Below are 16,287 nucleotides of genomic sequence, written 5' to 3' on the forward strand. Positions count from 1 at the left end.
GGAGCACTTCTACTAAACTTTACTTTTCGTTCTTTTTTCTTTCTTTTTACTTTACTTTGTTGGCCTGCTTGCCAATTGCTTAGAAAAAAGATCCACCCAGTTAAACTATTTATTTACGGTTCCCAACATGTGGAACATAGATGATTTAGAAAACCAACAAATGCTTTTGTTTTCTTAACGTTTCCTTTGATAATTAAATTAGCTCATTTGAATAGTGGGTTAAATTTCTTTATCCAAGCCTCCTTCGAGCTACGTTAAAGGTACTTATATATATTAATGGAAACAGTGACTACATAACGTGGAGTCCTCTTTAGGTTTCCGTTTAAACATTTATGGTTGCTAATTCTTTTTCTTCTGAAAATGTCATTATTCAAGAGGAGAATGCGCGGTGCTGTTCCAACGGTGCTGATCACAACCTGGTTGGGAGAGAGAGATTTTGAAAGCCTTAAATAGGCATTTATATAAGCTTATTGTGACTTTAGTTTATATCTCAAGTAGATAAACCATTTTGGTTTAGATTTGTAGCATGTCTGGTTATCTGGATTTTACAAACTACGGATTATTGAATATTGTAAAGAATAAAATTGATAAAATTATATCAAAGAGTAAGAAAATGATGATACAACTGCAGAGGCGAGATATTATCTCTTTCCTTAACTCAAAATACGTCCCGTAGTGCGACGGTTTGATAACGTAATGAGTCCCAGGATACAACTGCAAACAATCTTCTGAATTTGCGTCACTCTATCAGAAGTCTGGCGAAACTAGTTTTATGTTGTACTCTCAGACACAAGAAATAAAAATAAATTCTAACATAACTATTTCAAGTGGGAGAAAAAACTTTTTCTTTTCTCATATAGTTGTTTGTCCATCTTCTGTATATAGGAGAAGTGCTTCTTATATGCTTTGTTCCAAAAGCAAATAACTTGAAAATAAAACTTACACATTAACTCAAATAATTAATTACCAATCGATCATTATGAGAGTCAATGGTAACGTCTTTTATAATCAATGGCAAAGATATTTTTGAACCATAAAATTAATTTGAATTTGACCCAAAACATTATTAGGGTATTAGACTATTTGTCTATTTATCAAATTACAAATTCAATTTTAATTATGAACCCAAAACTCTAAATTAGGTTTGGTTCAACTCGATTTGATGCACACACATTTCAACCGGTATATCTTTCCAGAAATATACTATAGTATATTCATACTTCTCCGTATATAAATAAGAAGATTCTCACCTCATATTTTATGTGGGACATTTACTAGTTTTTAAACATAGTCAAATAGTCAAGCTTACAAACTTTCCAAGTCAATGACTTAGGACCACATTTCTTATTCAAACAAACTTTGTTATTGACATATTAATACACTACTTCACAGTGTTTGTCAAACAATCAGTTAACCGACAAACGTCTTCGCCCGGAAAACTTACCAAAAATGGTCTAAAACCATCTCGTCAAAAACGAGTTCCAACAATCTCCCACATGAATAGAAATGCTTCTAAACACTAGACGACTCGACAGACTTGACTTCCTAGACAAGACTCGACAAGACTCAACAAGACTCAACTAAGGACTTTTGAGAGTACAAACGAGAAATTCACTGCATGATGAGTTGGTATCAATTTTTCAGCCTTGAACCAGTCATTGTTAATAGCTATCGGATTTACTCGGCCAGGAGGTGGCCATGATGTCTTGAACCTCCCGGGCTTTGGTGTAAACCTAGACAATAGCCAAAACACAGTTTCATTCTCTCACAAAACTAATTTCTCTATTGTGTTCATTTTGGCCGTGAACATTCCTGGTAATCATGAGTGAACTTTAGAGAATATAGCCATTTTATTCTCCTAGAAACGGCTCCATTTCACACCCACAAGGTGATTTGCCATTAGTTTTGTTTAGAGGAATATCATGTACTAATCCATTCATATCTCAAAACAATTGGCACAAATCATTAAAAGCAAATGCTTATCCTCTATTCCTTACATGTAGCACTGTTTAATCATCCTAGGAACTGGGTATAGACCGAAGTCTTACAGTGCTTTGGGCAGATTTAGTTTGACTTAGTTGTCTCCTTGAACCTATTTCTTGGGATCTCCAATCTGATAAGTAGAGTTACCGCCAAACTTCATCTTAGTTCATAGGCTAAACCCATTCCTCTTGATGATATTACAATTTGATCTCATGACACACCTTTAATAACAGGATCCTAGGTTGTCATCACATTGAACATAATCAATTGAGATTAGTCGAGACCAATTGTCTAATGATTTTTGTCATCTTTTTTTTCCTCAAGATACAATTAACCATTATACACAAAACTCAGTGTATGACACTAGTTTTTTTTATTTTTTTTTATAAAAATCATAGTTTGATAACTATCACTAAGTTCATTTGACATCTTTCCAATGACTTTATATGGTAAGCAAATCTCCCCCCACATTTCTTGAGATAGCTCAAAACCATACATATGTACATTTATCATCTCTTAAGAGTTTAGAAAGTTAATCTACAACTCTTTTAGATTTAAATGAATAATAAAACAATTTCGAAAATTAATATACAATTTTCTTTAAAATGTATTTCATTCTCAAGAAATCACATTTTAGATAAAACTATTTTCATAGTTCTCTCAAGTTGATGTATAAATCCAACTTTGTATATGTTTTATTTTTCAAAACATATTTTTGCCTTTTGGCAAATATACATATCATTTCATGATATTTTTGTACCATAAAAACCACCATTTTCTATGGTTATTTTCAAACATATTGACTTTAGAAACTACAATACACATGTCAGTTTCAGTTATATTGGTTTGAAAATTCTCATTGATTTTGCATGGTCAACCTTTTTAAAAGGTGCATTTAAGCATTGACGAAATACAAATGTTTTAATATCAACAAACATTTTATTTCTTATGGCAAATGATTCATATGTGGCAGACCTCTCCCAAACTTAATTTGGGGCGTCGACTCACAAAATTCATTTCCATCCATACAACTTGATCTCAAAAAATCAAAATGTTGTTTATAAATATGGTTTCACCATATTTTTGAAACTTTTAATCATTTTTTCTTTTCTTATGATTATCAAGCACTTAATAATCAAATTAAGCTGTTCCAAAAAATCTGAAAAAATCAAAAACGTAAAACCATTTTTGATAATTAAAGCAAAATAATTACCATTAACCAAGTCAATGCAATGACACATTTTGACCAATTAAAAAAAACGCTTTAACTTGATGGAGATCCTGTTTGCATCAAAACAAAAACAAGATATCATTAGTGCATATAATGAGAAAAAAATGAATTTTTATTCCCATAGAAATCATCAACAAAAATAATCTGATGGAATGAACATATTCTTTATCTCCATAAAATCTTCAATTCCTGTTTTCATGACAAAATACTTCACAAAATAATCAGTTTCGTTAGTATAACAATACAAACAAAAAAAATTAAGATTGCAGGAAGATTATTGTGAAATAATCCTATAGATCTTACACCGGCATCTTTTTCCAAAGATCAATCAACCTGTTCTTACAAAAAAAATACTTTTTACAATAATCAGTCCGGTTAGTGCAAAGCAATAAACGGATATTTTGAGTTAAGACTGATAGAACCGTATTTTACAAACTACGGATTACTGAATATTGTAAAGAATAAAATTGATAAAATTATATCAAAGAGTAAGAAAATGATGATACAACTGCAGAGGCGAGATATTATCTCTTTCCTTAACTCAAAATACGTCCCGTAGTGCGACGGTTCGATAACGTAATGAGTCCCAGGATACAACTGCAAACAATCTTCTGAATTTGCGTCACTCTATCAGAAGCCTGGCGAAACTAGTTTTGTGTTGTACTCTCAGACACAAGAAATAAAAATAAATTCTAACATAACTATTTCAAGTGGGAGAAAAAACTTTTTCTTTTCTCATATAGTTGTTTGTCCATCTTCTGTATATAGGAGAAGTGCTTCTTATATGCTTTGTTCCAAAAGCAAATAACTTGAAAATAAAACTTACACATTAACTCAAATAATTAATTACCAATCGATCATTATGAGAGTCAATGGTAACGTCTTTTATAATCAATGGCAAAGATATTTTTGAACCATAAAATTAATTTGAATTTGACCCAAAACATTATTAGGGTATTAGACTATTTGTCTATTTATCAAATTACAAATTCAATTTTAATTATGAACCCAAAACTCTAAATTAGGTTTGGTTCAACTCGATTTGATACACACACATTTCAACCGGTATATCTTTCCAGAAATATACTATAGTATATTCATACTTCTCCGTATATAAATAAGAGGATTCTCACCTCATATTTTATGTGGGACATTTACTAGTTTTTAAACATAGTCAAATAGTCAAGCTTACAAACTTTCCAAGTCAATGACTTAGGACCACATTTCTTATTCAAACAAACTTTGTTATTGACATATTAATACACTACTTCACAGTGTTTGTCAAACAATCAGTTAACCGACAAACGTCTTCGCCCGGAAAACTTACCAAAAATAGTCTAAAACCATCTCGTCAAAAACGAGTTCCAACAATAACGTGGAGTCCTCTTTAGGTTTCCGTTTAAACATTTATGGTTGCTAATTCTTTTTCTTCTGAAAATGTCATTATTCAAGAGGAGAATGCGCGGTGCTGTTCCAACGGTGCTGATCACAACCTGGTTGGGAGAGAGAGATTTTGAAAGCCTTAAAGAGGCATTTATATAAGCTTATTGTGACTTTAGTTTATATCTCAAGTAGATAAACCATTTTGGTTTAGATTTGTAGCATGTCTGGTTATCTGGATTTTGATATTACGTAAATTCACCATATCGCTTACACATTTTAATTACCAAAACTTAAGAACCAATATATATATATATATTAGTTGATAGGAGAGATTAGCCCAAGTGGTTTCCATTAAGTTGTTACCTAGTCACAACCAGATATTTACCATGCCTCTCTTAGATGGAGTTAACCAATGAGTCAATCGAATAGGAATACACTTGGACGGAAAAATCATGTACATATGTATATTTTAACCAAACGTATGCAATCCAGTCCCGAGACTTTTAATTCAAGGAGCATGACGTAACTCGCATTCCTTGAGATTCATATCTCATTGAAAACAAATGAATATGTGCTTGGACTTGGCCAACATATCTTAGTAGTACCTATAGATTATAGGTAGATAGATTACATATTACCCATGCATGCGGGAGTTGCGTGCTCGCTAAATATAAGAGACATTTAATCGAAATCGCATTTGTACCCGTAGCTTATTAATGAAAAGAAATAAACTGCACGTACCGTGTGGAACGCAGAAAAAAGATGCGTAACCAAAAAATAAGTGGGTCGCGTAAAGACTATAAACTATCAAATCAACAAACGAATTAGTTTACAACAAAAAAAACTAATCGATTCATTTTTTTTTTCATTTCTGCTTTGGTATCTGATTCATTCTTTTCATGTAGTGATTGGAATATATCACTAGTCAATGTACAAAATAATATTATTTTACACCTGCAATTTCTCTATTTTATATTATAGATTCAGATTTACCTAAAAATAATAATAATAATAATAATAATAAAATAAATAATTATCGGCTGCTAAACTGAAAAAAAAACTGAGATGTACGAATATACAATCCGTGCGAACGCACGACATGCAATGTGTCTCATTATTGTTGAACTAATGTGTCTACGTTCTTAGTTTTTGTAACTGGATGTGTCTACGTTCTTGAAAAATTTAAGAATGTGTCGCAGCTGAAAATATTATATGAAGAAAACATCCGCAAATGTCAAATTTTTAGTGTTAAACTAGATGGATTTAACACTAAGGATCCCTTCCAATATTTGATGTGGAACTTTTGTCCCTAATACTTAGGAAAAGTTAACCGGATATATATGATAGTTTGTGTGACAGTTTCTATAATTTGATTGCAACAACAATGTTTTCTAACATTAAAAAAACAATGTTTTCTAACATACGGAGAAACATAGATCTGTAGGAAACTACTTATTTTAATTTAAGATAATAAATTAAAGATGATAACAAAACAAGGGAAGCTCAACGAAAAGAATGATCAATGGATTTAACAAATACTAACCCGCCCTTAAAAAGGCGGGTATATATTTTGTTTTAAATTCAATTTTTTATATTTGTGTTTTCTTTGTGATTATATTTGTGTTTTCTTATAATCATATTTGTATAAATCTTAATCAAAATATATTTTATTAAATAATAGCAATTTAAAAATTGATTCGGTATACGTACGGTTAAGGCTAGATTGTAGGTCAAACTCTCTCCGCTGATCCGTGGGTTTTCAGTTTTGTTTTGGTAAAAAAACCTGATCCGCACAACACAAAAACATATAATTTTGTATCTGCACCCGCTCCGCTTAATTTTGTGGTTATCTGCGGTTATATATATATTTTAAAAATCATTATTTAATTTAAATATTATAAAAATATATTTATAATAAAAAAATTATACATGATTTAAATTTTAAATTATCTTTTTTTATACTCATGTATTTTTAAAAAAATATTTACTTTTTAATTTTTATTTTTTAAATATTTTGTGGATCGACGGGTAGCCGCGGTCCAAAACTCACCAACCCACACTCACTTTGCAAATCGATTTTTAAAATAGTTGGACAAACTTATGATCAGCTCTTAAAAGAATAGATATATTTTTTGTTTTATATATTGTAAGTATATTAAGTTTATAAGTTTAATTTAATTATATTAATTTCATTTTTACCATTTTGGAATTCTAAAACTGTTTTATAAATTTAATTAACTATTATGCCAAAATCTTGTGTAATTATTAAGCAAGCTTATTCTTTACATCAATCCATATTCTTTAAAATGAAAGTGCATATTTTTTGTTTTAGAAACCTTTTTTTTGTCAACTGATTGTTTTAGAAACCTATTTTGTTATTTTAAATACTTTTATTTTAAAATACCGATTAACAATTAAGCATATATTGTTAAACTGAACCATTTAAAAGCCAGGGCGGTCAGAAACTATTTTGTACATAAATTTTATAATAGTTGATCAACTGAATAATATTTTGTTGGGAACTTATATATGTTCGCTATTTTATCAATTACGGAGTAATATTCTAAGCTTGATGCCGTTTATATTCGTAGCTCTTCTTTTTTTAGATATATATAGATGCAGTTTTTTATCAGCAGTTACAGATGCAGTTATATTATACATTATGCAGTTACTTTTAGATGCTGTTTTATTTTAAATTGGATATAACATTTATCAATTGGTCATACATTAGAATTAATAGAATAGATGGTTGACAGTGAAAGAAAAGAAACAATACGGTTAAATGAAACATATACGCATATATAGTATAAGAAATGTATTTGAATATACTTAATTATCATCAAACTCTTAACATTTTCTTATTTTCATAGCCAGCTTTGAAACTAAATGGAAACCATAAGTGTGTTTTCATACACATACTCCCTATGTTTCACAATGTAACTAATTATATTAAATGAACTAATATTAAAAAATTGTTACATTTTTTAAAATAATATTTAATTAATAAATTCAACCAATTATAAAAGCATGCATTATTTGATTGACTATAATATATCCAATAAATGTAAAAGTTCGTAAACTAATTACATTTAGAAACAAGGAAACTTTTCTAAAACTACTTAGGATAAAAAATGGAGGGAATATAATATTACATGTTATAATGAAATTATTCTAAAATGTCTACAGCATCTGTAGCTTCTTTTTTTTTGCTTAACACATCTATAGTTAATTGGAACGGAATTAATTTCGATAACTAATAACCAGATCAATGTGGGGCCATTCGTTTGTCTACCATGGTGAGAGGTGGCATGTGCAAAGTGGTAAAATGGTCATGCCATTGCCATTATTAACTATAATCTTTGAATGCATTATTATAGTGCCACCGTCGATCTAAAATTATTGGTCGGTCCACTCATGCGATGTTCCACCTGTTCGTGACATTGATAATTCACATTTGTTAGTCATATCCCTTGAGGAGATCTAATAAATACTTCTGATTACTAATTAATATTGTGAAATGTTATTGGTGGAGTCGACAAGTTCGAATCAATCCCACTTCCACCGATAACAGAAATCGGTTTCTAATTTATTCAGTTTAGCTAACAGAATGGTTGTGCAATTAAGTAAGTAATCGATGTCGGAGATCAGTTTTCATTAGATGTTACTCTTTTCCTTGGTTTTATTATTTTGTCATTTTTTTCTTTGTTACACAAATAGTATTCTTTCTGTTTCCGAAAGTAAAATTTTATAGATTTTATTATTTTTCCACAAAAATAAATTTTCTATAATTTTTAAGATATTTTTTATATTTTTGAAAAACATTAATTATGAATATTTGAATCGATTAAATTTTATTAGTAGATAATTATTAAAAATGTATGGAAAAATAAATAGTAAATTAGGTAGTAAACATTTATTATATTCTTAATAAACGTAAAAATTTAAAAAAATCTTATTTTATGGAACGCAAATAGTTTTATTTTAGATTTTTATACAATCTATACTTAATATTAATTGTAAATACATTTATTTGTATGTAATTTGATTTTTGTAGACATTGTTAGTTAAATAAATGTAGTTATTATGATCATAAATTTATTTTAATTATTTAATTTACGTAAATGTGTGAAAATAACATTTTCAGATTCTCTACGAAACGGAAGGAAGCATTTATCAGCTTTAAAACTCACATGACATCTTCAAACCAATTTACGACAAACTAATTCAGGAAATTCAGTTCTATACTACTATGATAAAACGTATTCAAGGTATCAAATATAGTGTATTATAAAGTATAAAAATTCTCTTAAATTTTTTACCTTTTCGAATAAGACATCATGATAACCAAAAAATAATTAAAAAAAAAACGGTAAACGGAATAATGTCATGAGTTTTTCTGTATATGCATAAAATTATAGGGATGATTTATTTTATCTTTAATATATGACACGACCAACTAAAGATATTTTTTCCTCCCGACATTGTTGTGTTGAAATAAAAGAATATCAAGTGGGTATATACAAACGAAGGGGCGATAACAACAAGTCATGATTAAGACAGCCTGATTATGTTTGAATTATTAAAGCTGGTGCCTAACTTATAAACATGAAAATGGTTATGATTTTTTCGTTTTATTCTATGTGGGGTGTTTATGATGAATAAAAAGCAAAATGACAACCAAAGGAAATCCATCATGCCATGTCCGCTTTCCTCCATTATTCACTACTCCAGTTATTGCAATTTAACAGTGAAAATACTAACGATATTATTCACTACAATAATATTGCAATAGTATCTAAGTAGTACTTTGGAGAGATATAACTTGAACATTAAAAAGAAAAATCGTAACAACGATTCTGAAGAGAAAGAAAACCAATAGGAGGGAACGCAATCAACGTAAGCATGGGGAAGAACACATGAATCCAGGAAAGTTGATCAAAATGGTGGACAAGAACGTTCGAAATAGACTCTCTTCCATCAGGCTCAAGGCGCACACGGGTGGCTTATCAATCTGGTTTGGGACGAGATAGATTCATGAAGCATCAGTTTTTTTTATAAAAAATTCTACTACAATGTAGAATCATTTTTTGTTTGAATTAATTTAACATTCTTTCAAAAAAAAAAAATCAAAGTCGACCATAGCACTCATCCATGAACAAAAAAATCCCAAGAGTAAACTTTGAAACTGATAGCTCAAAAAAGGCATATGCAAAACTTATCGAATTCACATCCACAAATCATCATTGTGCACCCTGCAGCTGACAAGAACGCATTTCCAGGCTGACGGTTAGCCGACGGACCATGGCGAGACATAAACTTGGCATTCACGCCATCAGGAACAATCCTCTTCTCTTGGTGAATCCCCTGCAAATTTTACAAACCCAAACATCAACAAGAAGCCTTTTGCAAAGACAACAATTAAATAAGCTAATTAGTGTCAACACGATCATACCATCATTTCTTCAACTTCATGTTCACGATACAGTGAACGAGATAGAAAATGAAATAACATTAAAAAAAAAAAGAAGAAGAAAAAGATGTTAGTCTTTACCTTTCTTCAGTAAACAAATTTTGGTTAGCCATGTAGTTTGCAAGGAAGTTTATAGGAGATTGATCACACATGACAACTCGCTTGTTCTCACATTATGATAAAAAAAAAGAAAAAAATCCGACTAATTTACATCTATAATAAGATAAAATAAAATTTCACCGCGGTGTATTTGAATTTGAATAATTAAGAAACCCGTAAATAAAATAGTTTTTAACTTAAACAAATCGTTATTTATTATCTGGGCCTGTAATTTGAACCGTAGTAATAATACGATAACTAGACCTATTTCGTAACTCACAAGGCCCATACGAGTCTAGGTTAGGCGTTGTCGTCTCCCTCCTCTTATATTATCTCCGTCGCAGGAGTAAAACCCTAAGGAGGGAGAAAGTGCGGGGCGGCGAAAATGGTGCAGCGTCTTGTATACAGGTCGCGACACAGCTACGCCACCAAATCGAACCAGCACCGTATCGTCAAAACTCCAGGTGGCAAATTGGTGTTTCAGACCACAAAGAAGAGAGCCAATGGCCCCAAATGCCCTGTTACTGGCAAGCGTATCCATGGAGTAAGTCTTTGATTCTCGTCTGATTTGGTTTATGCGAGATTTGATCTTTAGATGAGAGTCTAAATAATCAATCAATCAATCAGATTGAATGTTTTTTGATTGTTGAAATAGTGTCGTGCTTATTGACGGTCTTGTGCTGGTTAGATGAATCTCCATCAGTACATAACATTAATCATAAGCTAAAGTAATAGTGCCACTTTGTCTTTCAAGTTGTCCCTTGTAATAACATAAGGGGTAACTATCCACCCGTGGCAGAAATTTTTAATATTTTTAAAAAAATTAGATTTTACTGTGATTTCGTTATGAATGTTCTGATGGTTTTTACATTTTTTTTTAATTTCAGATCCCTCACTTGAGGCCTACGGAATACAAGAAGTCTAGATTATCGAGAAACAGGAGGACTGTGAACCGTGCTTATGGTGGAGTCTTGTCTGCTTTGGCTGTCAGGGAAAGGTTTGTTAGTTGAAGTTATCTGTTTTTATTACGTAACTTGAGAGTTTTTAAACTTAGTGGTGTGTGTGTTTTGGGTTCTTTTCACAGGATCGTACGAGCATTCCTTGTTGAAGAGCAGAAGATCGTGAAGAAAGTTTTGAAACTCCAAAAGGCCAAGGAGAAAGTAGCTACCAAGGCTTGAGCGTTTTATGTTTTTTGATTTTAGCCTTGAAAGGATACATCTTTTTTTACTCTTGTCTTTGACAATATGAATTACATATATTTTTACCTGTCCGAGTGTCTTTTACATTTTAGTTTGATGGACGCTTGTTAGTGCGTTGTGTCATTGCTGAATTGAACTCGAACATCACACAGTATAATGATAAACAGGGTTGTAGAGGATAGCCAGAATCAGATAGATATTATCTTCATAACGGAGTGATCCTGTTGTTTCCACTTAGTTTCTAAAACTATTGGCACATGATTATGTTTACTATCCATAGCACCATAAAACCTCTGAACGAAGGCCAACAATACCTTATATTTATCTGCAACATTGGAAATGGTCGTGAAAGTTCTATTGGATCAGGCTCAAGTTCATCGATGGCCATTCACTCAGTCACTTCATGAAAAACATCTTGTTGATAAGATTTGAATATATTACCAAAAGTAAATAGTTGATGAAAAATTACGCGCCAACGTTTCTTGTGAATTGCCGAACCATTTTTGTGTGCATATATACATTATGTAATTTATAGAGAACTTCTCTATTTTCTTCTTTATGTATATGTATATGTATTAAGAGTGATGAATTAAGTAACACAAAATGATTTGATTTCTCGGTTTTTCGAATTTATTAATTTGTAATCTCTCTGCAGTGAGTATTTTTCTAGCTAGAGATATTATTTTCAGTAAAAATGTATTTTCACAGTTCGATTGTAGCTTTACAACAGTATTTTCACAGTTCGATTCTAACTTTACAAAAATGTTGAATGATATTAAAAAGAAAAAATCATAATTTATTTTTAACATATTTTAATAATGCGTATATACATGTATTATGTCATTAATAAATTTCACATATGATAGTATACTGTTTCATTGTGGAATATATAAAGGTGATTCGAAATGACTGTTTCGAGATACAATCATCTTCACTCATTAACAATTTATGCACAATATTTGTAAGGACAATTTCAAAAATAATATTTTCGTGATATCACAATTCAATTATACTATCATTCTAGAGATATTTTCATAAATACCACTTTTATTAGTGACCAAAAGACAAAAACACACCTCTTCCCTTATTTCCTCAATCATCGATTATCTCCCTCTTTTTCTCGGGATTGATTTCTCATATTAGTATCTCATTACAAATATGAGAAATTGTCATAAATAACACTTTGCAAATACCACTTTTTACTTTACACCTCTTGTCTTATCTCCTTAATCATCGATTCTTTCCATCTTTCTTTCGCGATCGATTTCTCCCTAGCCTTAATTTAATTATACATACACTTAGTGTCATTTTGAATGTTGTTAACTTCTTCATGCTATTACTACTATATTCCAATTTTTCGACAACACAACAACCACAACAACAACACTTACATAAAAGCACAACTTCTAGGCAACAATATCTTCCCACTTCCCTATGGTTAAGAATTTTGATAACCCTGTTGCTCCCTTTCCTTCCGCATATGAACAAATGGCATTGTAGCCTATCTAGACGCAGTTTTCAAGCACAGATGCAAACCGGTAGTCACCCGAGATAACAAAGATCGTTGCTAGTACTGGAACCTGAGACAAAACATCCTTGGTGATAAAGTCCAAAAGAATGTAATCAGCCATCTCCTTTTCACCTGAAAAAAGAAAGAAAATAAAAAGTTGTTAGACCTCTTACGAAAATCAGTTTCATACGCTATATATATCTCAAGCAATTAAATTATATATTTTGGTGTGATCATTCTGACTTTCTAGCTCTAGAAAAAATTTGTTCTCGATGCTTACAGCCTTATATATCTGATCATAATTTATTTTAACATATTTTAATAATGTGTATACACATGTATTATGTCATTGATAAATTTCATATATGATAGTATACATACAAAGCTAAACATAAATGATGAACCAGTCGTTTTAGATTTTGTTTCATTGTGGAATATATAAAGGTGATTCGAAATGACTGTTTCGAGATACAATCATCTTCGCTCATTTACAACTTTATGCACAATATTTGTAATGATATACTAAAATCTAATCAACCAATGATGTTACCAATCAATAACAATCACACTTAAGAGAATGATAATCATAATTCATAAGAACATTGATTTGTGGTTGTTATGATTTTCTTTTCACTAAGGAGTGATTCACAGTCTTAATTTAATTATACACCTAGTGTCATTTTGAATGTTCTTAACTTCTTCATGCTATTGTTATATTCCAATTTTTCGCAATATTTAAGTAAAATTTTGTATTTTGGTGTGATCATTCTGAATTCCTAGCTCTAGAAAAGTTTTGTTCTCGGTACTTACAGCTTTATATCACTATCAAAGGTTTTGTTTGGGCTTCGTTAATATTTTTAAGGTTTTTCTTTTCTTTTGATTTAGTTTTTTTGTTTACATCCTCCACTCTAGTCAATCTACACTAAACTGAGTGGAATAAAAACACTAAATAAAGCATAATTGATAATGGTTTAATTTCATTGCATCAGCTAATGAAAGAGAAACCTACAAGGGGAACAACCTAGCTTGGAAAGCCAAGACAAGAAGACAATTAGGAAAAGACGGAAATCTACTCACATCAATCAAGTTGTGGAGAAACAAGTTGGCAAATCGCCATTACTAGACGACAAAGAGGAATAATAACTCTCCAACAGTGCCATGTTATATTTCACGTCTTGATAACGATGACCATGGTTCTCTTCAATGGGTGAACCAATATCACTAAACCTTAGTGTGCCACAGTGATTATGATGATCTTCGTTGAAGCCACACATGTTCTTTATTTCCACGTTTCCTTCAAGTCCTTTTCCTTGATATTCTTGTGGTAGGCTTACAAGCGCAGGACACTGTTCTTGAGCCAACATCACGCTTAGGTCTATTTGGCTTGTGCATTCTCCCAAGAAGGCAGAATCTGATGATGGCATGTTTAAGAGAAACGAGGGGAGTTCATTAGATGCGGCGAGCCTTGGAAATTGAGGTTGTGTTTCTTGTGTGGCAAGAAGGAGATTAGTGAGGTATTGCTGGTCTAAACATGAAACAGGATTGAAAACGTTGGTGGTTTTCTCATAGGAAGTAAAATCCAAGTAAGAGAATGGATTTATAGTGGCAACATGAGAAGTTGGACTAGTACTAGTTTTGGGAGTACTCTTCATATGCTCATGGTGAGACTGGAAGTGAGAGCTTGTTTTGAGGATCTTGTCTGAAGAAAAGTGTGATGTGTTTGATAGCTTTTGGTCGGACGACAATGTGTAGATGCTTGTCTCTGATGGTAACGAGGAAACAAATGAGTGAGAGAGAGCTCTTAGGGTCGTTGTGTTTGTCTTTTTGAAGATTCTGCATATAGCCCATGAATCCTGCAGAAATCCACATCATATTGTATTAGTAAAAAATTAAATAATTTAATCTTATAAACTAATAGTCAAATCATTTCAAAAACATTTGCGGTATGTTATTAGGTTAAATGTGTTTTTCATATATATATAAGAAAAGATACTATAGTGCACTTTTAATGTTTCAGTTGAAATTTTAAGAAAATGTTTGGTAAAAACCTCATTGTTATTAAAAGGATTATAGTAGACACGAAAAAAATGAGCTTTACATCAAAGGGAAAAGCTAGAAAAAACTTCCCAAATTATTTTCAAGTTATTTTCAAGTTTTTTCCAAGTTCTTTTCAAGTTTTGTAATCTTCCCAAATTCTCAATACTGTAAACTTTTTTTTCTTTGTTGATAAATAAATTTAACATTTCAACCAAAAAAAAGCTAGAAAAAAAGAGTGACTCCAGAAAAATATGAATTCCATATATGCACATCTCTCGTATATTATATGCCAATAAAACAAACTTAAAACTTCATTTGGTTTCTCAATGTAATACATAAATATATAGTTCCAGTTCAGCTCACTACCTACTTTGCGAAACAGATGCACCAGATTCAAGGCATACTGTATTATTTACACATCGATGTGTAAAAAATTAACCCCGATCTTTTAGTCGGGATTTTGAACTCATGATTTACCTTTTTTTAATATATTTTTCAGATAAGAGACGGTTTTTATATCTCTTAAGATGATTCTTAGTTTTTCTTAGTTAAAATCTAAAAAAAAATAAGAACCGTCTCTTAGCCGAAACTAAAAATCTCAATTAAAAGATCGGAAGTTAATCATGGTCTAATTAAATCTTTCAGTCTTAAAAATTAAATATAGTACTCTTAGTCGTCCCCATAGCTTTTCAACCATGTTTCTCTTTCCGAATAAATCAAATCTAGACAAATCATTAAGTTAATGTCAGCATGTACATATGTATAGATGCATGAAGTTAACGTGAGCTTACGTTTGGAGAGACAGGCGAATCAAAGAACCTCTTAGAAGAAGGAGATGGCTCCGAGAGAGAAGGCATACGAAACTCATGCATCATCCAATCGGTCTTAACTCCTTTTGCAGCTCTTCCTTTGTAGAACACTAATGACTTCTTTAAACCTATGCATTTGTTTCCTTCCGACGAGTATATAGGCCTGTCTGTTCCCGTAGCTTTCCAGAAACCGGCTCCAGTCACTCGGTTCGGTCTCGAGCTGTTCCTATACTTCCTGTCCCTCGGACAATAAAAGTACCATTCCTTTTCACCCGTCGCAAACTCTGCAATAGGTTTGAAGATTTGTTTATACATCATTTCCTTATAATATACGTAACCAAAGAATATGAGATATAATAGTATGAAAAACTATATATACTTGGAAGATCCCAGGGGTCATATTTGTAGATATCGAGTTGTCGTATGAGTTCAATGGAGAGAGGATTGTGTTGAATCTTCCGCTTCAAATAGAAGCTTACAAGCTCTTCGTCGGTTGGATGAAACCTAAACCCCGGCAACAATACTTCCTCCATTTTCTGATCACCATCGTTGTTTCTCTCTCCCAT

At 31.4% G+C, this 16,287-nt stretch overlaps 2 protein-coding genes and 1 long non-coding RNA gene across 4 annotated transcripts; 1 reads left to right on the forward strand and 2 right to left on the reverse strand.

Moving 5' to 3' along the window:
* Positions 1–9,626: 9,626 nt before the first annotated feature.
* On the reverse strand, positions 9,627–10,330 carry LOC130498345 (uncharacterized). Of its 2 annotated transcripts, none has more exons than XR_008937235.1 (2): positions 10,149–10,330; positions 9,627–9,961 (listed from the first exon to the last, which is right to left on the reverse strand). It is a non-coding gene; the product is annotated as an uncharacterized LOC130498345 (long non-coding RNA). The 2 variants fall into 2 exon arrangements; XR_008937236.1 differs by having other exon boundaries at positions 10,050–10,153.
* Positions 10,331–10,455: 125 nt separating this feature from the next.
* LOC108820747 (60S ribosomal protein L34-1) lies at positions 10,456–11,437 on the forward strand. Its single transcript, XM_018593755.2, has 3 exons — positions 10,456–10,710; positions 11,054–11,163; positions 11,251–11,437. Exons 1-3 carry the CDS (start codon positions 10,552–10,554, stop codon positions 11,342–11,344), a joined length of 363 nt encoding a protein of 120 aa, XP_018449257.2. The 5' UTR covers positions 10,456–10,551; the 3' UTR covers positions 11,345–11,437.
* A 2,520-nt stretch (positions 11,438–13,957) lies between these two features.
* Positions 13,958–16,287, reverse strand: LOC108821775 (protein FEZ-like). Its single transcript, XM_018594767.1, has 3 exons — positions 16,101–16,287; positions 15,704–16,005; positions 13,958–14,728 (listed from the first exon to the last, which is right to left on the reverse strand). The coding sequence occupies exons 1-3, from the start codon at positions 16,285–16,287 to the stop codon at positions 13,958–13,960; spliced, it is 1,260 nt and encodes a 419-aa protein (XP_018450269.1).

The sequence above is a fragment of the Raphanus sativus genome, chromosome 8, assembly GCF_000801105.2.
Source record: "Raphanus sativus cultivar WK10039 chromosome 8, ASM80110v3, whole genome shotgun sequence".
Taxonomy (NCBI): Eukaryota; Viridiplantae; Streptophyta; class Magnoliopsida; order Brassicales; family Brassicaceae; genus Raphanus; species Raphanus sativus.

What these genes read in the sequence shown, in the direction of transcription:
- LOC108820747 (XM_018593755.2), top strand. Translation starts at nt 10,552, where the DNA reads ATGGTGCAGCGTCTTGTATACAGGTCGCGACACAGCTACGCCACCAAA. An exon ending in CTGGCAAGCGTATCCATGGA is followed by an intron (nt 10,711 to 11,053) that starts GTAAGTCTTTGA and finishes TTTTAATTTCAG; the next exon opens with ATCCCTCACTTGAGGCCTAC. An exon ending in GCTTTGGCTGTCAGGGAAAG is followed by an intron (nt 11,164 to 11,250) that starts GTTTGTTAGTTG and finishes TTCTTTTCACAG; the next exon opens with GATCGTACGAGCATTCCTTG.
- LOC108821775 (XM_018594767.1), bottom strand. Translation starts at nt 16,287, where the DNA reads ATGGGAGAGAGAAACAACGATGGTGATCAGAAAATGGAGGAAGTATTG. An exon ending in TGACCCCTGGGATCTTCCAA is followed by an intron (nt 16,006 to 16,100) that starts GTATATATAGTT and finishes AACCTATTGCAG; the next exon opens with AGTTTGCGACGGGTGAAAAG. An exon ending in ATTCGCCTGTCTCTCCAAAC is followed by an intron (nt 14,729 to 15,703) that starts GTAAGCTCACGT and finishes GGATTTCTGCAG; the next exon opens with GATTCATGGGCTATATGCAG.